This window comes from Myotis myotis, unplaced genomic scaffold (genome assembly GCF_014108235.1).
Source record: "Myotis myotis isolate mMyoMyo1 unplaced genomic scaffold, mMyoMyo1.p scaffold_m19_p_9, whole genome shotgun sequence".
Taxonomy (NCBI): Eukaryota; Metazoa; Chordata; class Mammalia; order Chiroptera; family Vespertilionidae; genus Myotis; species Myotis myotis.
The window spans coordinates 19,711,549-19,736,855 of record NW_023416401.1 but is presented as its reverse complement, the minus strand read 5'-3'; the positions used below and the strand labels follow the sequence as shown (position 1 = coordinate 19,736,855).

General features: G+C 39.8%; 1 protein-coding gene across 9 annotated transcripts in view; it reads left to right on the top strand.

The window, feature by feature from the left end:
- Nucleotides 1-25,307, top strand: part of ELP2 (elongator acetyltransferase complex subunit 2) — a 42,711-nt gene that overhangs the window by 10,397 nt on the left and 7,007 nt on the right. For 5 of the 9 annotated variants that reach the window (XR_004969831.1, XR_004969832.1, XR_004969830.1 and 2 more), the window contains exons 4-17: nt 328-484; nt 880-957; nt 3,449-3,513; nt 4,282-4,348; nt 4,850-4,990; nt 6,360-6,455; nt 7,526-7,626; nt 7,807-7,962; nt 11,624-11,773; nt 13,819-14,007; nt 14,797-14,866; nt 15,357-15,452; nt 15,595-15,652; nt 17,189-17,261. Coding sequence is in view for 6 of the 9 variants with exons in the window: in XM_036321321.1 (XP_036177214.1) it covers nt 328-484; nt 880-957; nt 3,449-3,513; nt 4,282-4,348; nt 4,850-4,990; nt 6,360-6,455; nt 7,526-7,626; nt 7,807-7,962; nt 11,624-11,773; nt 13,819-14,007; nt 14,797-14,866; nt 15,357-15,452; nt 15,595-15,652; nt 17,189-17,261 (1,497 nt within the window). In the remaining 3 variants the exon portion in view is untranslated. The remainder of the gene's footprint in view (nt 1-327; nt 485-879; nt 958-3,448; nt 3,514-4,281; nt 4,349-4,849; nt 4,991-6,359; nt 6,456-7,525; nt 7,627-7,806; nt 7,963-11,623; nt 11,774-13,818; nt 14,008-14,796; nt 14,867-15,356; nt 15,453-15,594; nt 15,653-17,188; nt 17,262-25,307) is intronic. The other 4 variants (XM_036321322.1, XM_036321325.1, XM_036321323.1 and 1 more) reach the window with 4 other exon arrangements.

The following is a 25,307-nucleotide window of genomic DNA, read 5'->3' as shown; positions in this document are numbered from 1 at the left end:
TACCAAAACACACACACACACACACACACACACACACACACCAAAACAAAAAGTGAGTGTGAATTTATCTTTTATTATTTGTTAAACTATTGCTGTTAGCACCTCAGATAGATTTTAGATGTGAGATTGCTGTGTCAAGGTTATGCACATTTTTTGTATCATTAATATGGTCAGACAGAGTTCTCGAAAGTTAACATTCTCTTCAACTGAAAGGACCTATTTCTAGGTCTCACATTTTATCAGTACCATTAATCCTGTGATTTCAGTTAAAGGTGAAACTGGTAATTCCTTTTTATCACAATGTTTTTGCCATTTTTTCTGACTCAGCTTTTAAAAGCGGTTCCTCTCTACGGCCATGAAGGACCTGTTTATGCAGTGCATGCTGTCTACCAGAGAAGGGCATCGGATGCTACATTGCAGACACTGATGGTTTCTGCAGCTTCAGATTCCACTGTTAGAGTCTGGTCTAAAGAGGGTTCAGCTGGTATGTCTAAAGACTTTATAATCTAACTAGGGGCCTAGTGCATGAATTGGTGCACCTTGAAAGGAACTGTGGGCTGCGGCCGATGCCCACCATGTTCCATGCACACCCCCTGGTGGTCAGCGCACCTCACAGCGACTGTTCAGTTGTTCCACTATTCCATCTATTTGCATATTAGGGTTTTATATAGAGAAGATAGATGTAAATTTCCTGCCAGTCTTTTCATATAAGTAATTTTGTTCTCTGTAACCTTGTTAAACATTGACCATTTCAATTCACATGGTGTGTAGGGCTCAGAATTGACTTCGCTCAACTCCTGCTAGTGTGATGCTGCTGCCCAATCTCTAGGTAGATTAGCTCAGAGTTAGTCGTTCATGGTGTTTTTCATTAATTTTTAGTAACCTGCCTTCAGACCTTGAGCTTTGGAAACGGATTCACTCTGGCTCTCTGCTTATCTTTTTTGCCTAATACTGATGGTGAGTATCCTCTTAAGAGCAATATATTTTCATATCTCCATATGACCAGAACTTAAAAGAAACATTTGGTCTCAATTTTGTATCTAAATTTTTTCACGAAACAGGTTGAGACCTAGCTAATATACTTTGTTGTCAATATTCAAAAGATCTGAATATAGAACATAAGATTAAAAGAGGCTATTAGGATTTTGGTAGTTGTTGAAAATTTAAATGGCTTCATAATGTAATCAAGATTGATACTGCTATTTATGAAATATATTGCTGATGTATGTAGATCTAATTTGGGAAAATTGTCTAGCTCTTTAGATGGTGAAGGTCTGGGATAAGTTGGAAAAGTACTGAAGATGGACCATGTGAGCATTAAAAGAGGACAGCCCCTTTCTATCCTGCATGATGACATTTTTGCCTAAGATCACTTACTTAAAATCTCCAAACAGAAAATTTTCCCTTTTGCTAGGAAACTCATCTGTACTTCCCTTTGATCATCCCTCACAAAGATGATGGCCAGTGTGAGTCTGTCTGTCTGTGTCCTCAGTAACCTGGAGGACAGGCTAGGGGAGAGAGGCGGGTCTGGAAGCCACCAGCCTCTTGCCTTTTGGGGTAGGAGCTGTGAACTCATAGTTTCATGTGATGCTTCCATTTTGTATGAGGGCCCCCTCGGAGGAGGAACTCACACATTCTGGTTTCATAACATCGAATTTAAATGTCTTCCCACATATACCGAGGCCAAGTGACTGGAGTTTTTTGGTTTTGTTTTTAGTGGATTTAAAATGAGAAAATCTTTGAAAAATTCACCTGGTAGCAAGGTGTTTCCCTAGAGCAGTGGTCGGCAAACTCATTAGTCAACAGAGCCAAATATCAACAGTACAACGATTGAAATTTCTTTTGAGAGCCAAATTTTTTAAACTTAAACTATATAGGTAGGTACATTCAACTTTAAATTCACGGTTTTTGTCTTCCGTTTTTCTTTGCTTCTTCTTTGTAGCCATCTCAAACAGGGCACCTAAAAAAAGTTTCATTTTATAATAATAAAGCCACCAACACAAAAGAATTACAATTCTTAAATTGATGACAAAAATACCTGTAGGATTTGCAGCTGGTTGGAAAAACACAGGTAACTTTATGCTTCGAGTAGGTACTTTTGTCACCCGCGCACGTGCATGAATTGGTGCACTTTTTTTTTACGGAGGCGACTAGCACTAACCACTGCACAATGAGACTGCTGACTGACTGGCTCACTCAACTCGTGCATGAATTGCATGCGCCTCCTGCACTGCATATCTCGCGGCCCACCTGTGCCGCCCCGTCCCCGGACCCATCGACACCCCCCACTTCTTCTAAGCACTGACACTTCTTCAAAATAGACTCACCCAGGCCAAAACCGACTTCTGCGCATGGGCCACGAAGTTTCAATCGCACTGTACATGCGTGCCCGCTGTGGTATTTTGTGGAAGAGCCACACTCAAGGGGCCAAAGAGCCGCATGTGGCTCACGAGCCACGGTTTGCCAACCACTGCCCTAGAGAAAGCGTTCCTACTTTATTTTGCTCCACAGTCATGAAGGCTATCCCTTGGTAATGTGAATTAGTTTTTTGTGCTATTAAAGAAAACCAATTTTACACTTGCACCTCTCATAGCTTTTTAACCACATATTTAATTATATGTGTTTTTATTTGGTTCTTTAATTGCTTCAGGAATTTTGTTTTACTATTGAATTCTCAAAATGTGAGACCCTCAAAGTAACAACCATACCATGACTGCATCTTTGTGCAGTAACCATGATGCCAGGCTGATAGTAGCTCTTCATTTTATTATTCAACTAGAGTCCTAGTGTATGGATTTGTGCACTGGTCGAGTCCCTCGCCTGGCCTGCAGGGATTGGGCCGAAACTTGATCTCTGATATCCTCTGAGGGGTCCTGGATTGCAAGAGCATGCAGGCCAGGCCAAGGGATCCCATCGGGGCTGGAGAGGGACTGTGGGAGGGCTCCAGGGTGTGTCTGGTCTGTCTCACCCAGTTCTGATAGACCGGACTCCAGCAGCAAGCTAACCTACCGGTTGGAGTGTCTGCCCCCTGGTGGTCAGTGCTTATAGTGACTGGTTGAACAGTCGAACGAACGGTCGGACACAGCATATTAGCCTTTTATATATATATAGATTGGGCTAACTTCATATTAGTCTTCGGGCTGACAGTGAAAATGTTCCCAATTGCTCTCGTGCTTCTCCTTTCATTGCTCCTTCTATCATAAAATACTTATAATGGAGAAAAGGGCTCTCAATCAGTAGTCATTCATTGCCAAGTAATCATTTAATAGGACATTTAGAGAGTTCACTTTATTCCTATAGACATTTATTGAGCACTTTCAATTTATTTGTTCAGTGATGTGAGAAATAGAAACCAGGGTTCTTTATTTAGAGTTTGGAATCCAGCAGAGGTGATAATCATAATGTCTGATTGAATACTTAACAGCAAAGCCTCTTTTTTTCCCCCCAGTACCAATACTAGCATGTGGCGATGATGACTGCAAAATCCACTTATTTGTTCAACAGAATGATCAGGTAATTGATGATGTTTATGAAGAGACTGACATTAGCTTCTGCTTAATTACATTTCTTAAAGCCGACTATTTCCAGATTATAGAATTTCAGGAATGTTCTCATCTAAACCAAAATAATCCAATAGGAGTATTTCTTTTACAATTCTTTGTTAGATGGTTTTCCACCAAGCAGCTGCTGCCTTGACTACCAGGTCCAGGGTTGTTAGAAGGAAACAGGTCGCTAGGTGGGGGAAGAAGAGGAGGAAGATACTGTGGTAGTGTTTTTTCTTTAAAATTTTAAGTGACGTACATCATTCCTACAGTGAAAACACTCCCTGGTAGTGTTCATTTGTCTTTCTGAACCTTATGGACACTTTGAGTAGTTAAACTAGGGGAGGGAATTTCTAGAAAGGGGGTTCTTAACTAGAGGCTCTTTTATTTAATAAAGGAGATAGTTTCTTTGCATTCTGTAAGACAGTTTAAAATGGTTGTGAATGTTCCACTACCTCCCTTTTATCTATGTTACATCATAGCGTATATCATTCTATTTTGTAAACATTTAGAGTATTTGAGGTCTACAGATCTTATCTACTCAGCATTACTCAATTAGATGATATCGGTGATTATGAGATTTTTCATGAGACGTCTACCTTGTGTCTAATCAGATAGTGTTCCCCAGTTGTTTTTTTTTAAAGAAGAGATGCAGCAGGACTGGCTGGGACCAAATGAAATCGATATACATGAAAATATTAAATTCTTACCCCAGGCCTGATGATTTTTTATCTTATAGTTTCAGAAAGTGCTTTTTCTCTCTGGACATGAGGATTGGATAAGAGGCGTGGAGTGGGCAGTCTTTGGTCAGTATGAAATTTTGTTAAATCACTGTGATAGGGACTAGTGTGTGTAACTTCCAAGAAAGCAGCCCCCTATGTTTTAATTTAAAATTTTCTTTGTATGTACTATTAGAAAAGAGGATACTTATCCCTTCTGTTAACTATTAACTAGAAAAGAGGATACTTATCCATTCTGTTAACTATTAATTGGCGTGGTAGAAGATGAAACAAGTTGATGTTTAAAATAGGACACAAGCCGACTATTCCACATGCAGGCATTCTTGAAAAGTTCTTTGTAGATCTTAGTAGACTGTATATAAGAATATCACATGCTACAACCATATGTCAGCATTGTACTATATTTGTCAATGTCAGTAAAACTGAATATAGGTCAAATGAATGAAGGATAAGGAAGCAAAGTCTAATTTTTTCAGGAAATCTAGAAGTGTGCCTGTTGTAGAGGAGAAAGTCTTATACCTAAATTTAAGAATATATTAATAATAATAAACTTATTTTTTTAATTAGGTAAAGATCTTTTCCTAGCAAGCTGTTCACAAGATTGTCTGATACGAATATGGAAGATGTATATAAAATCAACATCATTAGAAAATCAGGATGATGATAATATAAGACTGAAGGAAAATACTTTCACTGTAGAAAATGAAAGTGAGTAATAATGAAAATATTTGATGTAATAATACTTAGGTCTCCTAGCTGAATCATTTTGTTTTATTATAAACCTATGTGAAGGTTAGTTTTTCAGAAATATCAGAGCCCTACATGAAATTTGATACTATGCATTTTTCCTTTTTTTATTTTTATGGAATGATGAGTCATTTTTCATATATGAAACTTATTTTTGTTGTAAATCATACTAGTAAGATTTTTTAAAATTGCTGAAAATATTTCAAAATGTTTTCTTAATAAATTAACTTGTATAATGTTACTAAATTTGTAATTTTAGCATATGAAGATCAAAAGAAATGTGAATTAGCCATACCTTAGTTGGAAGATACTCTACAAGACAAGCTAAATGCCTACATTTGAGGAGTATATATAATTCTGATTTTCTTACTGTCTGGCATGAGAACAGTCCCCCTGCATAGGGTATTGATCCTGTTGAAATAATTGTATTTGAAGAAGTTATTTTTGTTTGTTTTTTGAAGAAGGTATTTTTGGATGTGTATCTAAATTGTAAACTTAGTTCCCAGTGAGCATTGTTCCCCCAGGAATTCTCTTCTTTGTTATTGCTCTTCTTTTTTAAAAAAATATATTTTACTGATTTTTTTACAGAGAGGAAGGGAGAAGGATAGAGAGTTAGAAACATTGATGAGAGAGAAACATTGATCAGCTGCCTCCTGCACATTCCCTACTGGGTATGTGCCCGCAACCAAGGTACATGCCCTTGACCAGAATCGAACCTGGGACCCTTAAGTCTGCAAGCTGACGCTCTATCCACTGAGCTAAACCGGTTAGGGCTGTTATTGCTCTTCTTCTTGATTATAAAGCCCATAAGAGTTGAGATTTTGGTAACTGTTTTATGGAGGGAGCAAAGAAATGCTATAACCAGCATATTATGAGTAGCTATTCCCAAAGTTGAAATTTTTTGTCATATTTTTATGAATTATTTTGTTTGAAAGGTCACAAACTTTCAAACTGACTTGTCTTCCTTTACTTCTGCATTTATCTTTTTTTGTTTGTTTTGTTAATCCTCACCTGAGAATATTTTAATTAAACCCGAGACTCTGATCCACAGGCCAACACTGTAACCACTAAACAAAACTGGCCAGCGCTATCTTAATTTCTTTTAAGTGGCATTTTAGGTTATTGTACTCTGATAATGATAAGCATAGCTAGGAGACTAGCATGTCTGTTTTTTGCTTTTAAGTTGTAGTATAACAATATATCCCAGAAAATATTAAAAATAGACCATATTCTTTAATGTTTATTTCTGACCGGGTAGAGACAAGGGTAGAGAAAAATTTATCTAGAAGAGTTTTGAGGAAACAGCGCTTCTTCATTGCATTTGTTAAAGGTATTAAAATGGCATTTGCGGTTACTCTGGAGACCGTGCTGGCTGGTCATGAAAGCTGGGTGAATGCAGTTCATTGGCAGCCTTCATTTTACAAAGGTAGGACAAAAAACACACATATATCCCTCATCAGTTAAATCTCCCATGCAGAATGTTACGCTGACCAAATAAAATGGAGGGTAGTTTGAGTGTGATTAGAAATCTCAAATGTAAGACATTTTCAAGTTGACAAAGTCTAATACTACAGCCCTGTTCTGCTGGACACTCAATTCCACTGAAAATTGTACTCCTGAGCAGGAAAAGGGTGATTCCTGCCATAGTTACTGTAAGTGCCTCACCTCAGTAACTTTTTTTCTGAAAAGTTTCAGACTAGTCTTTATGGGATTGGAGAGAAATTGAGTTTTGGGCGAACTTCACTGGATCCTTTACCCTTGGCAATACAAAGATGGTAACACTGACATGCATAATTTATGAGAAAGTAAGATCCCCTCCTCCTTTTGCCCTTAACCTCCACTTCCGGAGTGATAGTTGTGTGTGTGCTCATGCTGGTGCTGGGGTGGAGCTGAGTAAGGCTCAGCCTCATTCTTCCCCAGAGCTCCTTCCCCAAACCAGAAATGGAGACTATCCATCATTACTGTTCAGGTAACCACTATTCAGCTTTTATCATATTATATATTATTTGCTACCGTTTTTAAAAAAGACATAGATATTGAGGACCCCTGTGTATTCTTTCCGAGCCCCGGCCTCTCCATCCTTCCCTAGAGGCAACTGCAGCACTGAATTCTGGGTATTAGCACTCCCAGGCATGTTTTTATACTTTACACATTGATGTCACCACAGACAGTAGTTTCATAGCTATTGACACGATCTCAGTGTGTCCTAGCCTCTTACAACTTGCCTTTTCAGCTTACCATGCTAAATATTTGGAGTTGTATCCATGTTGATTCATGTAACTCTAGTTTGTTTATTTTTATTGCAGTTTAATATTACACTGTTTAAATATACCACAACCTGTTTACTTGTTCTTGTGGTAGACATTTGTGGTGTTTCCAGATTTTGCTATTGCATTGCTAAAGTGAATGTTTTTGCAATATCCATGTTGTTTTTTCTAGTAATCTTCAAACATGATGCCTGGTGAAAACCTAAAGAAATTAGTTTATATTTTTTAGATGGTGTTCTACAGCAGCCAATGAGATTATTGTCTGCCTCAATGGATAAAACCATGATTCTCTGGGCTCCAGATGAAGAGTCGGGAGTTTGGCTAGAACAGGTAAAAATGTGGATATTTAAGGAATAGAAAATTGAGTTTATAAACTGAATATTTAATTCCCAAGTCTGTATTCCTAGAGCTGCAGATGTTCACTCTTGGTATATGTTAAATGAGTGAGAACATAATCTCTGGAATCAGTGGTTTATATTGATTATGAATTGTTTTCTGTCATTGCTATAGGTTCGAGTAGGGGAAGTCGGTGGAAATACTCTGGGATTCTATGATTGCCAGTTCAATGAAGATGGCTCTCTGATCATCGCTCATGCTTTCCATGGAGCATTGCACCTGTGGAAACAGAATGCAGCTAACCCAGTAAGAAAAGCACTTGAAACTCAGGTTAACTTATAGCACTACATCAGTGCTTCTCAACCTTTTGGCCCTTTAAATACAGTGACCCATGTTGTGACTCATGTTGTGACCCAATCATAAAATTATTTTCGTTGCTACTTCATAACTGTAATGTTGCTACTGTTATGAATCATAATGTAAATATCTGATATGCAGATGGTCTTAGGCGACTCCTGAAAAGGTCGTTCGACCGTCAAAGGGGTTGCAACCCACAGGTTGAGAACCCCTGCACTACATAGTACCAGTAGAGACATTTAAGTTTGAATGACATCACTTCTTTTTGGTAAGAAACTCATCCTTTTCTAAGAATAAAAGTATTCATTTCTCCAGCATTGGTGAGGCATTGAAATTTGCACATATATAAAATTTCTACATAAATGAACTTTAAGCTATATAAATTTTAAGTTCTTCCTTTAAGCTATGTAAATTTTTTTATGGGAGCTTTTCCTAAAATCTGTAACTTTCCTATCTTAAAGAAGGTAACATAGTTTGACGTTTTCTTGTTGAATGGTTAGGTACTCCATAGATAATGACTGAACAAGTGACTGACAAAAGGGCATTCTGAACACTTATTTTGTGATGGATTATATTGATGCTCTCAGGGGCTGTTGTTATGTGTAATTCTACATGGCCTTCCAAGTATTGGGTCCTTTGAGCTTTTTCTTATAATTTTGGTCTCTTCTCAAAGAGAGGTAGTCTTCTTCCTCTGATCATGCTGAACATTATTCCATCTTTTACTTTCTAATTTGCTTCTTATCTGCTGCTTGGGTTTGGGGAATGCAATAGCAGGAGCATAGTGGCTGAGAACACAGATTTAGGAGGTAGACATCTGAATTCAGATTCTGTGCCAGCACTTACTAAGCAGATGTATGTCCTTGAGGACATTACCTAAGTCTGTCTCAGATTTCTCATTTGTAAAATGTGCATAGTAGTAGCATCTACACTTAAGGTTTTTATGATGCTTAAATGAGTTAATATTTGTACAGCATAAAAAACAGGGCCTGGCATATATTGGATACTATGTAAATGTATTTTAATAAATGAAAGAAGTCAGAACATTGACTGAAATATGAATCACCAGATAATGGCTTCCTTTTAAAGTACAAATTCATGGATTTGCATAACATTTAATTTGTGGGCTTTGTAATAGGTGTGTTACTGATAAGGATTTGACTTCTCAATACATAGGGTGACTTGCTCTTTTCCTTGTGTCTTCAATTTGTAGTTGATTTTCATGATCGTTTCCATTTTTTTTTCCTAATATATATATTTTTTTTATTGATTTCAGAGAGGAATGGAGAGGGAGAGAGAGATAAAAACATCAATGATGAGAAAGTGTCATTGATTGGCTGCCTCCTGCATGCCTCACATTAGGGACTTGAGCCCGCAACCTGGGCATGTGCCCTGACCTGGAATTGAACCCTGACCTTCTGGTTGATAGGTTGACGCTCAACCACTGAGCCACGCTGGCTGGGGTCGTTTCTACTATTAAGTGAAACAGGAAATCATCAGCGATGACTTTTAGAAATAAATATTTTTGGAGATAAATTTAATTTCCTTCTTAACTCAGAGCTCCTTCGAGCCGTATTTCAGGTGGTCTTTGAGACCCTTCATAGGAAAAAGCATCAGATGACTAAGGAGAAACTCAAACCAGAAGACAGAATCTCACTGTACTTGTGCTTGTAACTTGGCTTCAAATTTATGATAGCTACTTAGAAGTATTGAGGGTGATTTTTTAAAAAAAAAATTGACTATTTTTTAGAGCAGTTTTAGGTTCAAAGAAAAATTGAGCAGAAAGCATGGAAGATTCCCATATATGCCCCCTCCTTCCCGCCTGCCAACCCCACACACCCCCACAACCTTCTGCACTTCAACATCCCAAAGCAGAGATGTACATTTGTTATGATCAAGAGTGATTTTTTGTTGTTGTTGTTAATTCTCACCCGAAGATATTTTTGTCCATTAATTTTTAGAGGGAATGGAAGGGAGGGGGACAGACACAGAGAGAGAAACATCGATGTGAGAGAGACACATCAATTGGTTGCCTCCTACATATGCCCAGACCAGGGCTGGGAACTGAGCCTGCAACTGCGGTGCGTGCCCTTGACCGGAATTGTGCCCAGGACCCTTCAGCACATGGGCTGACTTCTGTCTGCTGAAGCAAACTGGGGAGGGCAAGAGTGTGATTTTTAAAAACAAACTGCCCTTTAGGACTTGCAGTGGAAGACCACTGATAGTCCAAAAAGCTGCCCTTTGTTTAGAACTTTCCGGAAACTCCCATGAGTGCTAACTTTAGAATCAGTTGTATGCCACAGAGGAAATTAATAGCACATCTTTGTCATAGCCTTTTTATTTATTTTTTGACCAGAAAATAGTACAGTTTAACTTAATCACTGACCCCATTCATCAGTCTTGTCTGTGAATGACCTTTGTAGGTATTTAGACAAATTTAATTTTCCTCTTAAGGCAAGTTTTACCACCACTTGGTTTTTGCCCTAATAGACATTCAAAAGTTGTCAAGCCTGGCTGGTGTGGTTCAGTGGTTGAGTATCAACCTATTAACCAGGAGGTCACGGTTCGATTCCTAGTCACATGCCCTGCTTGTGGGCTCGATCCCCAGTGGGGCCACGTAGGAGGCAGCAGATCAAGGATTCTCTCATCATTGATGTTTCTATTTCCTCTTCCTCTCCCTTTCTCTCTGAAATCAATAAAAAATGTATGTTAAAAAAAAAAAAAAAAAAAAAAAGATGCTCTGTGGCCTGGCCAGGTGGCTCAGTTGGTTGGAGTGTCGTCCCATACTCCAAAAAGTTGTGGGCTCAATCCCTGGTCAGGGCGCATATGGAAGGCAACCAATTGATGTTTTTTTTCTCACATCAATGTTTATCTCTCTCCCTAAAATCAATAAAAATATATCCTTGGGTGACCAGCCATATGACATTTTCTGTATTTTGTTATCATTATTTATATGGTGGCTTATGTAGGCTCCCTCAGAAAGTGAACCAACTAGGCTTGATTCACCCGTCTGTCTTCTACTCTGCAATTCCCTTGACTTAGTAAAGGAAGCCATTGACGCACACAATTGGAATCTAATAACTCATTTTACTCTTTGCTTATTTAGTTTAACAAGTAAATGCTCACATAGTACCTCCTTTGTGCTGACATTGTTGTGTATTCTTTACAAATACAAACTCATTTAATCCTCATGATGATTCTATGAGGTAGGTAATTTTACAGAAGAGTTAATTTAGGCATAGAAAGGTTAAGTGGTATTTGGCTTCTAGGAGGTATTCAATAAATTATGAATGGAGGGGAATTTCCCAAAGTTACATTTTTAAAGGACATAGAACATATTTGAATGTTTAAGTTCTAATATGCTTGACTGAAAAACAGTCTCCCCCCCCCCCCCCCCCCTTGGGGAGAGGGAGATGGAGAGGGAGAGGACAGAGAAAGGCATGGGCATCTCCCAAGAGGGAGAGCACACAGATTCTATTATTTTAAGATCCCATCATGTTTACTTAGCTTTTCACCTTGCTTGGGGATTTCAGTCTTTCCCAGTAGAAGACCTGAGGGCTGAAGGCATTATCAGATTTTATTTTGAGTGGTGGTGGTCTTTGGTTATTTTGATGTGTCATGAGCACTTTCATTACAGAGAGAGTGGACTCCAGAGATTGTCATTTCAGGACACTTTGATGGTGTCCAAGATCTAATGTGGGATCCAGAAGGAGAATTTATCATCACTGTTGGTACTGACCAGACAACTCGACTTTTTGCTCCATGGAATAGAAAAGATCAATCACAGGTAAAATGTCATGTTTGACTGATCCCCGTTAATAAAAAACATCCATGAGCATGTGAAAAGTAGAGCAACATCATTAGCTATTAGGGAAATGCAAATTTAAAACCAAGATGAGATGTCACTACACACCCTCTGGAAAGGCTGAAGTAAGAAATACTGACAGTAACAAGTGGTGATAAGGATACAGAGCAACTGGAATGTTCATACATTGCTAGAGGAAATGTAAAAAGATACAAGCGTTCTGGAAACAGTTTGATATTTTCTTAAAAACTTATGCATACATGCACTCTTTACAATTCAAATAATTCAAGTGTTAAATGTATTTACTTCACTTCCACACAAAAGTTTTGTGATGCCTTGTAATTAATTCATTAGGAAACACTATCAAGTCTGCAGCAAAAGCTAATTTCTAAAGTCATAGTGTTACATAATAGTGGTTGAGGGTGGTTTTTGTCCAGGAAACTTTTCAATCTTGGACTGAGCTTAGAAAACTTGACCGCTGGTAAGCCATCGAACTGTGGTACGCGATAGAGAAAGCCAGTATATGCAGCTTCAATTTCTGACAAACACTCATGGAACCCAATTGTGGGTCAGTTCATGAGAGCTAATGAAACTGGCCACTGACATCATTGCTTTAGTAGCATATGGTAGATTCACATTAATAGAGTTGAGGAGATGGGGAGTAATATTATAGTCAAATGAAAAATAAGGCAAATGATTTGGAGTGACTTTCTGTTGCTCTTGGTGATGTGTTACTGATATGGCTCAGTTGTTTATCCATGATCTATTAAAAACAAATCATTAACAAAATTAAAAACAATAAAAACAAATCATTAAATTGGACTGAACAAAAATGTAAAATTTTTCCACTTTGAAAGATACTATCAGGAAAATGAGAAGAGAAGTCACAAACTTGGAGAAAGTATTTACATATCTGGAAAGGCTTATATCCAGAATATATAAAAAACTTTTCTGAAGACAGTAATAGGGAAACAAACTATCTAGTAAAAAAAAAAGGACAAAAGATTCGAACAGATATTTCTCTAAGAAAAATAAAGGCAGGAAAAGATTCTCAGTACCAGTCGTCATTAGGGAAGTGCAAATGAAAGCTACAGTGAGATGCCATTGTACACATATTGGAATGATTCAAGTTAAAAACTGACCAAGTGTTGATGAGGAAATGGGCAATTAGAACTCTCATATACTGCTGTTAAGTGTATAAACCACTTTGGAAAATACTTTGGCAGTTTCTGAAATCCTATATAATAAAAGCTTAATATGCTAAGTGTCCCGTCATCCGTTCAACCAATCAAAGCGTGATATGCTAATGATATGCTAAGACCGCTCAATCGTTTGCTATGGTGTGCACTGACCACCAGGGGGCAGATGCTCAGACCTGTAGGTTAGCTTGCTGCTGGGGTCCGGCTGATCAGGACTGAGTGAGACAGGTCGGATATGCCCTGGAGTCCTCCCACGGTCCCTGCCCAGCTGGCCAGCCTCCTGCGTCCCTCCCCGGCCCCAATCGTGCACCAGTGGGGTCCTTCAGCCTGGCCTGTGCCCTCTTGCAATCCGGGACCCCTTGGGGATGTCAGAGAGCTGGTTTTGGCCCGATCCCACAGGCCAGGCCAAGGGACCCCACTGGTGCATGAGTTTGTGCACCGGGCCTCTAGTATTTAAATATACATCTCCCATGTCATTCGGCCATTCTACTTATAGGTAGTATTTACTAGTACCCAAGAGAAATAGAAGCTATAGCCATGCAAAGACTTGTACACAAATGTTCATGCCTGCTTTTTTAGTTAAAGACAAAAACTGGAAACAGCCCAAATGTCTTCACAGGAGGTGGATGGATCAACGAGTAGTGGTATATCTGTACAAGGAACTACTTAGCAGTGAAAAGGATTGAACACAACAACATGGATGAATCTGCCCCAGGGTCACAGCTCCATGGCATAATCAATGATTTTTGTGTCTGAGATTTTGCTTGTTGAAAAAAATTCTGTTTTTGAACTGATGGTCATTTTTATTTATCCAATGTTAATACCCAGGTGACTTGGCATGAAATTGCACGGCCTCAGATACATGGATATGACCTGAAATGTTTGGCAATGATTAATCGGTTTCAGTTTGTATCTGGAGCAGATGAAAAAGTTCTTCGAGTATTTTCTGCACCTCGGAATTTTGTGAAAAACTTTTGTGCCATTACAGGCCAATCACTGAATCGTGTACTTTGTAATGTGAGTATCCCTTTAAATGTTTTAACTAAATCTAGTCTCTTCATTGAAATTTTTAAAAATTTTGCTTAAAGCTATAAATGAGTAGAAAGGAAGTCAAACCATTTTATTGGCTTGACAAACTTGTGGTGCACTAATTTAAATATTAAGTATTTAAATATTAAAACCAGAAGTTTTGTAACAAATTAGCTCAAGACAGTAAAATATTAAATTAAGGTATGAATACTGTATATCATCACTGTGCTGGTTTTGATGGTTAGCACATAGTTTCATAGGAGATAATTTGATTGATATAACTTACAGATCATTGGCATTTCAGATGGTACTCTGTAAAAATTTTTTTTGACTATTTGAGTATTTAAATATGTTTAATGAAAATATGGTGACTACCTTTCTGGGAAACGTCTGTGTTTGCATGAGCATCATTAGGAATGTGCCCATGAGACTTTTGGAAGTAGAGCTCCGGGCCTTCCATTTTCAGCTCACTCTTTGCTGGAAGCAGCCCAGTGCATTCCCTATGAGACCCTGAAACTCAGTGAGCTGTTAGGATTCGATGAGAGGATGCCCAACTTTCTCGATTGGGTAGAGAATTGCGGGTTAGCTGGAACCTGTCTGTTGGGGAGTGATTGCCTAGCGTTGCATCTGTTGGTTCAGGAAATGAAAGTTGGGTAGGTATCCATATAAAGGTGATCTTTAAACTGCTTCTCAGCATTTGTGAGCATGACATCTTTATAGTGCCTGATGTAATAGTAACTTTCAGTGTTTAAAACGTGTATCGTACTTTTACTCCAGCAAGATGGTGATCTTCCAGAAGGAGCTACTGTCCCCGCTTTGGGATTATCAAATAAAGCTGTCTTTCAAGGTAAGGTTAAAAAAAATTATTGGTATGTAAATCTACTTACACACTTGTATAACATATACTTAATATTCATTATAGCCGGTATTTTTTTAAAATCACAATACACACATCTGTCTCCTTTCTTACATATTTTGTGATAAGTACTCTGTACACATGCAGACCCTGAAATGGTGTCATGGAGCACTACAACCACAGATGCTAACATGGGCAGCTGAAAGAATGTTCCATGTTTTACAAACTTGGGAAATGTTAGGTCAAAGGAAAAGGAAGGACTCCTTATGGAACTGACTAGTGCTCCTACGAGCACATTAGAAAGCGCTGGAGTGGCAGAAACAGAAGCACCCTTGGCTTTGCAAGCACGCGGATATGGCTTTGAATTACACTACTTGGAAGTACCACTACTTTCTGATTGGTGGCCTTAATATTGGAACATGTTTAGGAGACGTAAAGTTGGTGACTATCTTCATGATGTTATATGTTTCTTTTAAACCAGGAGATATAGCTCCCCAGCCCTCTGATGAAGAAGAGCTGTTAACTAGGGCAGGTTTTGAGACTCATCAGATGGCCTTTCAACCCTCCGTACTTTCTGGTAAGAACTCACAAAAAGATGATTTAATAGAATCATTAGTACTCATATTTGCCACTGCTGACCTAAATAAGTGCTCTAGCATTTGCTTTTTTATTTGCATGGAAATAGAAAAAATGATTGCAGTGCTATAAATTTATTGTAGAACCTCCCACTGAGGATCAACTTTTGCAGAATACATTGTGGCCTGAAGTTCAAAAACTGTGAGTTAAACTGTTAGCAATTTGGTCTGATTCTGTCATAACTTGTGATTCCCACCCACCCCCAACTTGATTTTTCTCCTTTGTTTTCCTCTTACCTACATTTCCCTCCCCCCTGCTCAAAAGATTTTTTAGTGGCTTTCATAATAGGTGAGACTCAAACTTCACATAGATTTTTATATTACTATGTCTTTATTTACTAGGTTTGTTTATTGGTCTTAATTTATAATAACATATTTATGTATCTTCCATTAAAAAAAAACAATTTTTAGATTTGTTATTCTGTTCATCTTTTTTTCCTTTGTTGGTTCCCCATCAAAACCTTTCCATGGGCCAAAACTGGTTTGGCTCAGTGGATAGAGCGTCGGCCTGTGGACTGAAGGGTCCCAGGTTCGATTCCGGTCAAGGGCATGTATTTGGGTTGCGGGCATTTCCCCAGTGGGGGATGTGCAGGAGGCAGCTGATTGATGTTTCTCTCTCATTGATGTTTCTGGCTATCTCTCTCCCTTCCTCTCTGTAAAAAATCAATAAAATATATTTTAAAAAAAAAAAAAACCTTTCCATGGTTTATTATTTATTGTACTGGCTGGCTGGTGGTGAAAACTTGTGTTTTTTTATTTTTCTTAATCCTCACTTGAGGATATTTTTCCATTGATTTTTAGAGAGAGTGGAAGGAAGGGAGAGAGACACCAAGAGAGAAACATTGATGTGAGAGAGACACATCTATTGGTTGCCTCCCACCCGTGCCCCAACCAGGGCTGGAGATCAAGCCTGCAACCTAGATACTTTCCCTTTATCGGAATCAAACCCGGGACCCTTCAGTCCGAGGGCTGACACTCTATCCACTGAGCCAAACAAGCTAGGGCTTTCTTTTTTCTTTTTTTTTTAAGTCCTCAGCCGCGGACATGCTTAGAGAGAGAGAAACATCAGTGTGAGAGAGATCATTGATTGGTCGCTTTCTATACAATCTATTGGGATCGAACCTACAACCTAAGTATGTGACCTGACTGGGAATCAAACCTACAGCCTTTCAGTGTATGGGATGATGCTCAACCAATTGAGCCAACTCTGGCCATCCAAACCTTGTAGTTTAATCTTATTGTTTGAATAAGTTATATTACTTCTAGGACATTGGCATTTTTCTATAGTCTCTGTTTTTCCACCAAATGTTTGCCTGGGCAGAAATATAATGTTCCTTAAAAGAACTGTATGTTAGCTAGCGAGGTTGATGTTATTCTTTTCACATTTTAAAACTTTTTTTTTTTTTAAATTAAATCTTTATTGTTCAGATTATTACATTTGTTCCTCTTTTTCCACCCCCATAACTCCCCTCCTCCCAGTTCCCGCCCCACCCTCCGCCCTCACTCCCCACCCACTGTCCTCATCCATAGGTGCACGATTTTTGTCCAGTCTCTTCCTGCATCTCCCACACCCCTTTCCCCCCCAAGAATAGTCAGTCCATTCTTCACATTTTAAAACTTTTAACATGAGGATATTTACTAATACAGGGGTCATGTATTTTCTCGTTTTAAATTTTAGATATGGACATGGTTACGAGTTGTTTTGTGTTGCTTGTAATAATTCAAAGACTCTGCTTGCCTCAGCTTGTAAGGTAGGGGATTTTACTTTTTTACTTTACTTGGTCACAGGTATTTGAGTCGTTAGATTGGTAGTATTTTAGTCAGAACACTGTGAATGGCCCCTGGTGCCTGCTCTCTCTAAATCTTGCTCTCTCAGCCTCTTTTTCTTTCTGTTTCATCAAAAGCTTGCAAGTCTGTTTCAGCTGCCCATTTTTATTCCTAAATACTTGATTTGAACTGATTTATGTCCCTACTCAAAAATTAGTATCTTAATATGAGACCTAAAAATATGATACATTAAAAATAATCTGGGGAGAACCAAGATGGCGGCATAGGTTAACGCCGGAGTTTGCTGCTTTGAACAACTACTTCAAAAGTGAAACCAAAAAACGGAAGGGACATCACCCAGAACCACAGGAACGCTGGCTGAGTGGAAGTCCTACAACTGGGAGGAAAGAGAAACGCATACGGACACTCAGAGGAGGCGCAGTGCTGAAGTCAAATTCTGAGGTGCGGAGTGCGCGGAGCGGGCTGGCGGCGGAGGGCGCGGTTGGCGTTTTCAATCGGGAGGGAGTCGCAGACTCTGAGCTCCAGATCCGGGCGAGTCTTTAGGGACCCAGACTCAAACGGGAGAAGCGGGACTGTCTGGCTTCGGTCAGAGCGAGTGCAGCTTTCTCTCTGAGCTTTGCAGCGGGTGCTGGGACTCGGAGAGGCAGAGCCCCTGGGGATAGGACTGAGAGCCGCCATAACTGCTCTCTCCGGCCCACCCTGTTGATCCTGTGCGACCCGCCCCGCCCAAGCCCTGCACACAGGCATTTGCCGGATAGCCTCAGGCAAAGGCCAGATTAGCACCTCCCTAGAGGACAGAAGTTCTCTCACTGCTGACACAGCTGATTCTCATAGCCACTTGGCCTGGAGGTCAAACCCTCCCTGGAATTAGCTACAACAATCAAGATTTAACTATAAGACTGGGAACAAAGACCACTAGGGGGTGCACCAAGGAAGCATAAGAAAATGCGGAGACAAAGAAACAGGACAAAATTGTCAATGGAAGATATAGAGTTCAGAACCACACTTTTAAGGTCTCTCAAGAACTGTTTAGAAGCCGCCGATAAACTTAATGAGATCTACAAGAAAACTAATGAGACCCTCGATCTTATATTGGGGAACCAACTAGAAATTAAGCATACACGGACTGAAATAACGAATATTATACAGACTCCCGACAGCAGACCAGAGGAGCGCAAGAATCAAGTCAATGATTTTTTTTTTTTTTTTGGTTATTTTTTTTTTTTTATTATATTTTTTTGGTTTTTTACAGAGAGGAAGGGAGAGAGATAGAGAGTTAGAAACATCGATGAGAGAGAAACATCGATCAGCTGCCTCCTGCACATCTCCTACTGGGGATATGCCCGCAACCCAGGTACATGCCCTTGACCGGAATTGAACCTGGGACCTTTCAGTCCGCAGGCCGACGCTCTATCCACTGAGCCAAACCGGTTTCGGCCAAGTCAATGATTTGAAATGCGAGGAAGCAAAAAACACCCAACCGGAAAAGCAAAATGAAAAAAGAATCCAAAAATGCGAGGATAGTGTAAGGAGCCTCTGGGACAGCTTTAAGCGTACCAACATCAGAATTATAGGGGTGCCAGAAGATGAGAGAGAGCAAGATATTGAAAACCTATTTGAAGAAATAATGACAGAAAACTTCCCCCACCTGGTGAAAGAAATGGACTTACAGGTCCAAGAAGCGCGGAGAACCCCAAACAAAAGGAATCCAAAGAGGACCACACCAAGACACATCATAATTAAAATGCCAAGAGCAAAAGATAAAGAGAGAATCTTAAAAACAGCAAGAGAAAGAAACTCAGTTACCTACAAGGGAATACACATACGACTGTCAGCTGATTTCTCAACAGAAACCATGCAGGCCAGAAGAGAGTGGCAAGAAATATTCAAAGTGATGAATGCCAAGAACCTACAACCAAGATTACTTTATCCAGCAAAGCTATCATTCAGAATTGAAGGTCAGATAAAGAGCTTCACAGATAAGGAAAAGCTAAAGGAGTTCATCACCACCAAACCAGGATTATATGAAATGCTGAAAGGTATCCTTTAAGAAGAGGAAGAGGAAGAAAAAGGTAAAGATACAAATTATGAACAACAAATATGCATCTATCAACAAGTGAATCTAAGAATCAAGTGAATAAATAATCTGATGAACAGAATGAACTGGTGATTATAATAGAATCAGGGACGTAGAAAGGGAATGGACTGACTATTCTTGGGGGGAAAGGGGTGTGGGAGATGCGGGAAGAGACTGGACAAAAATCGTGCACCTTTGGATGAGGACAGTGGGTGGGGATTGAGGGCGGAGGGTGGGGCGGGAACTGGGAGGAGGGGAGTTATGGGGGGAAAAAAAAGAGGAACAAATGTAATAATCTGAACAATAAAGATTTAATTAAAAATAATCTGAATCCCAGAGATATGGGAATGAGAAGGTGAAACTAGAGGGAGGGCACTCCCTCTGATGGTTTCTCGAGGACACTCTTAGAAGGGACCTAAGGGAGTGGAGCTCCTCCGCCCGAGTCCCGGTGAGGCTGGGTGGTGGCCTGCTCAGCTAGCCCCCGCTTGTAGCTGCAGAATAGTGCACTCCAGACATTTGCCTGGGAGACCGTCCGATCTTGAACTCACTGTTCGTAATCTATCCACGTGCTGTGGAGTGAAATAATGTTTATGGAGGATTGTCTGAAGGGTCTCACACCCACACATTCCTCTTAACTTTTCTAAAATGTATTTACTTGTTTTAAGCATGATGATGAGAGCTGCCCATCTGGATGGCCCACTGTCCCTGCCTTTGCTGTGGCTTCTTGCCACTGGTTGGTATTGAGAGGCATCCTAAGAGATTGCTGTGCCCTCCTGCTCCACCCCCTTGCTTGCCCCCTCTGTGAAGGTGGTCCTAGCAGTACTTCTGTTACAGGGGCCTGTGGGAAGAATGCGGCTTAGTAGCAGGGATAGTTGTGCTGCTACTGAGCAGCTAATTTGTCTTTACCTTTGGGCACTGTCAGTCGTAGATAATTATTCCCAGTGTCTTTTCATTTTCCTAAGAGTGTTTTTCACAGAGCAGAAGTTGTATGATTTGGTGAAGTCTAACTTACCAATTTTTTCCATATTGGGTTGTGTTTTTTAACACACGTTTAGTGCTATAAATTTTCCTCTAAGCATTGTTTTTGAGTCATTCCGCAAATTTTAATGTGTTGTGTTTTCATTTTCATTCAATTAAAAATACTTTCTAATATTCCTTTGATTTCATCTTTGACCTATAGTTTATTTTGAAATGTAGTATTTAGTTTCCATATGCTGAGCTTTTCCCAGTTATCTCTCCGTTGATGATTTCTAATTTCATTTCATTGTGGTCAGAGAACAAATATGATTTAAATCTTAAACTTTAATCTTGGTAAGTTTCCGTTTTCATTTTGGAAAGAATGGATTCTATTTCTGTTAGGTAGAGTGTTCTGAAAATATGAACTAGGTCAGATTGGTTGATAGTATTGTTCAAGTATTTATCCTTTCAGTTTTATTGAGAATGGCATTTTGAGATCTCTGACTATAATTGTGCACTTGTCTTTTAATCATTTCAATTCAGTCAGTTTTTACTTTATGTATTTTGAAACTGTTGTAAAAACATTTTGATTGCTAGATTTTTTTGATTAATTGGCTCTCTTTAATTTCTGGTTATATATTATGCTCTGAAATCTACTTTGCTATTCATATTGTCAATCTAGCTTTCTTTTGAATTGTGCTTGAATTATATATCTTTTCTATCATTTTACTTTTAAGCTACCTATTTTATTTCAAGTGGGTTTTTTGGGGGCAGCATATAGTTGAGTCTTGCTTTTTTTCCTCATCTTGATAATCTCATTTTAATAGGGATTTTATTAGATCATTTACATTTAATGTCATAATTTATATGGTTGGACTTAAATCTGTCATCTTACTATTTGTTTTCTACTTGATCCATCTGTTTCTTGTTCCATTTTAGTTACATTGGATTAATTGATACTTTTTTTTTTTAATTAAATCTTTATTGTTCAGATTATTACATTTGTTCCTCTTTTTTCCCCCCCATAATTCCCCTCCTCCCAGTTCCCGCCCCACCCTCCGCCCTCACTCCCCACCCACTGTCCTCTTCCATAGGTGCACGATTTTTGTCCAGTCTCTTTCTGCATCTCCCACACCCCTTTCCCCCCCAAGAATAGTCAGTCCATTCCCTTTCTATGTCCCTGATTCTATTATGATCACCAGATTATTTATTCACTTGATTCTTAGATTCACTTGTTGATAGATGCATATTTGTTGTTCATAATTTGTATCTTTACCTTTTTCTTGCTCTTCCTCTTCTTAAAGGATACCTTTCAGCATTTCATATAATCCTGGTTTGGTGGTGATGAACTCCTTTAGCTTTTCCTTATCTGTGAAGCTCTTTATCTGACCTTCAATTCTGAATGATAGCTTTGCTGGATAAAGTAATCTTGGTTGTAGGTTCTTGGTATTCATCACTTTGAATATTTCTTGCCATTCCCTTCTGGCCTGCAAAGTTTCTGTTGAGAAATCAGCTGACAGTCGTATGGGTATTCCCTTGTAGGTAACTGGGTTTCTTTCTCTTGCTGCTTTTAGGATTCTCTCTTTGTCTTTTGCTCTTGGCATTTTAATTATGATGTGTCTTGGTGTGGTCCTCTTTGGATTCCTTTTGTTTGGGGTTCTCTGCGCTTCCTGGACCTGTAAGTCTATTTCTTTCACCAGGTGGGGGAAGTTTTCTGTCATTATTTCTTCAAATAGGTTTTCAATATCTTGGTCCCTGTCATCTTCTGTCACCCCTATAATTCTGATGTTGGTAAGCTTGAAGCTGTCCCAGAGGCTCCTTACACTATCTTCGTATTTTCGGATTCTTTTTTCATTTTGTTTTTCCAGTTGGGTGTTTTTTGCTTCTTCGCGTTTCGAATCTTTGCCTTGATTCTTGCGCTCCTCTGGTCTACTGTTGGGTGTCTGTATAATATTCTTTATTTCAATCAGTGTATGCTTAATTTCTAGTTGGTTCTTTATCACAACATCGAGGGTCTCATTAGATTTCTTGAGGATCTCACTACATTTATCGGCGGTCTCACCAGTCTTTTCATGGGCCTTACTAAGTTTATCAGCAGCTTCTAGACAGTTCTTGAGAGACCTTAAAAGTGTGGTTTTGAGCTCTATATCTTCCATTTCTGACATTTGCGTCCTGTTTCTTTGTCTCCGCATTTTTTTATCTTTTCTTGGTGCACTCCCTAGTGGTCTTTGTGCGCAGTCTTGTAGTTAAGCCTTGATTGTTGTTGGTAATACCAGGGGTGATATGACTTCCAGGCTAACTGGCTATGAGAGTCAGCTGTGTCTGCAATGGGAGAGCTTCTGTGCTGGATCTCTAGGGCGGTGCTAATCTAGCCTTTGCCTGAGGCTATCTGGCAAATGGCTCTGTGCAGGGCTTGGGCGGGGCAGGTCCCCGGGGATCTACAGGGTGGGCGGAGCGAGCAGTTATGGCTGCTCTCAGTTCCGTCCCTAGGGGCTCTGCCTCTCAGAGTCCCAGCAACCGCTGCAAACCTCGGAGAGAAAGCTGCCTTCGAGTTCCGACCGAAGCCAGACAGTCCCGCTTCTCCCGTTTGAGTCTGGGTCCCCAGAGACTCGCCCAGATCTGGAGCTCAGAGTCTGAAACTCCCTCCCGATTGAAAACAACAACCGTGCCCTCCGCCGCCAGCCCGCTCCGCGCGCGCACTCCACACCTGAGTATTTCACTACAGCACTGCGCCTCCTCTGAGTCTGGGTATGATATTCTCTTTCCTCCTAGTTGTAGAATTTCCACTCAGCCAGCCTTCCTGTGGTTCTGGATGATGTCCGTTCTGTCCTTTAGTTCTATCTCTGAAGTGGTTGTTCGAGGCAGCAATCTCCGGCATTAACCTATGCCGCCATCTTGGTTTCTCTCCTAATTGATACTTTTTATGATTTTACTTTATTTCTTCTGTTTGGTTAGTAGATATAACTTTTTGCTTTGTTATTTTATTGGTTATACATTTTACAGTATACGTCTTTAACTTACCACATTACCTTGAAGTAATATTGCATTGTTTTATGTACTACTTAAGAACTTTACAGAAGTATACTTTTGTTTTCCCCTACTTTGTGGTATTGTCATTGTACATTGTACTTATTCACAGAAATTCCATAACATATTGTTATTTTTGTTTTGACCAGTTATCTTTTATAGAGATTTATTTATTTATTTTTTTTGATCTATTTTCTTTTCTTTTTTTTTTTTAATTAAATCTTTATTGTTCAGATTATTACATTTGTTCCTTTTTTTTTCCCCCATAACTCCCCTCCCCCCAGTTCCCGCCCCACCCTCCACCCTCACTCCCCACCCACTGTCCTCATCCATAGGTGCACGATTTTTGTCCAGTCTCTTCCCGCATCTCCCACACCCCTTTCCCCCCAAGAATAGTCAGTCCATTCCCTTTCTATGTCCCTGATTCTATTATAATCACCAGTTCATTCTGTTCATCAGATTATTTATTCACTTGATTCTTAGATTCACTTGTTGATAGATGCATATTTGTTGTTCATAATTTGTATCTTTACCTTTTTCTTCCTCTTCCTCTTCTTAAAGGATACCTTTTAGCATTTCATATAATCCTGGTTTGGTGGTGATGAACTCCTTTAGCTTTTCCTTATCTGTGAAGCTCTTTATCTGACCTTCAATTCTGAATGATAGCTTTGCTGGATAAAGTAATCTTGGTTGTAGGTTCTTGGTATTCATCACTTTGAATATTTCTTGCCATTCCCTTCTGGCCTGCAAAGTTTCTGTTGAGAAATCAGCTGACAGTCGTATGGGTATTCCCTTGTAGGTAACTGAGTTTCTTTCTCTTGCTGCTTTTAAGATTCTCTCTTTGTCTTTTGCTCTTGGCATTTTAATGATGATGTGTCTTGGTGTGGTCCTCTTTGGATTCCTTTTGTTTGGGGTTCTCCGTGCTTCTTGGACCTGTAAGTCCATTTCTTTCACCAGGTGGGGGAAGTTTTCTGTCATTATTTCTTCAAATAGGTTTTCAATATCTTGGTCTCTCTCATCTTCTGGCACCCCTATAATTCTGATGTTGGTACGCTTGAAGCTGTCCCAGAGGCTCCTTACACTATCCTCGCATTTTTGGATTCTTTTTTCATTTTGCTTTTCCGGTTGGGTGTTTTTTGCTTCCTCGCATTTCAAATCATTGACTTGATTCTTGCGCTCCTCTGGTCTGCTGTCGGGAGTCTGTATAATATTCGTTATTTCAGTCCGTGTATGCTTAATTTCTAGTTGGTTCCCCAATATAAGATCGAGGGTCTCATTAGTTTTCTTGTAGATCTCATTAAGTTTATCGGCGGCTTCTAAACAGTTCTTGAGAGACCTTAAAAGTGTGGTTCTGAACTCTATATCTTCCATTGACAATTTTGTCCTGTTTCTTTGTCTCCGCATTTTCTTATGCTTCCTTGGTGCACCCCCTAGTGGTCTTTGTTCCCAGTCTTATAGTTAAATCTTGATTGTTGTAGCTAATTCCAGGGAGGGTTTGACCTCCAGGCCAAGTGGCTATGAGAATCAGCTGTGTCAGCAGTGAGAGAACTTCTGTCCTCTAGGGAGGTGCTAATCTGGCCTTTGCCTGAGGCTATCCGGCAAATGCCTGTGTGCAGGGCTTGGGCGGGGCGGGTCGCACAGGATCAACAGGGTGGGCCGGAGAGAGCAGTTATGGCGGCTCTCAGTCCTGTCCCCAGGGGCTCTGCCTCTCCGAGTCCCAGCACCCGCTGCAAAGCTCGGAGAGAAAGCTGCACTCGCTCTGACCGAAGCCGGACAGTCCCGCTTCTCCCGTTTGAGTCTGGGTCCCTAAAGACTCGCCCGGATCTGGAGCTCAGATTCTGCGACTCCCTCCCGATTGAAAACGCCAACCGCGCCCTCCGCCGCCAGCCCGCTCCGCGCACTCCGAACCTCAGAATTTGACTTCAGCACTGCGCCTCCTCTGAGTGTC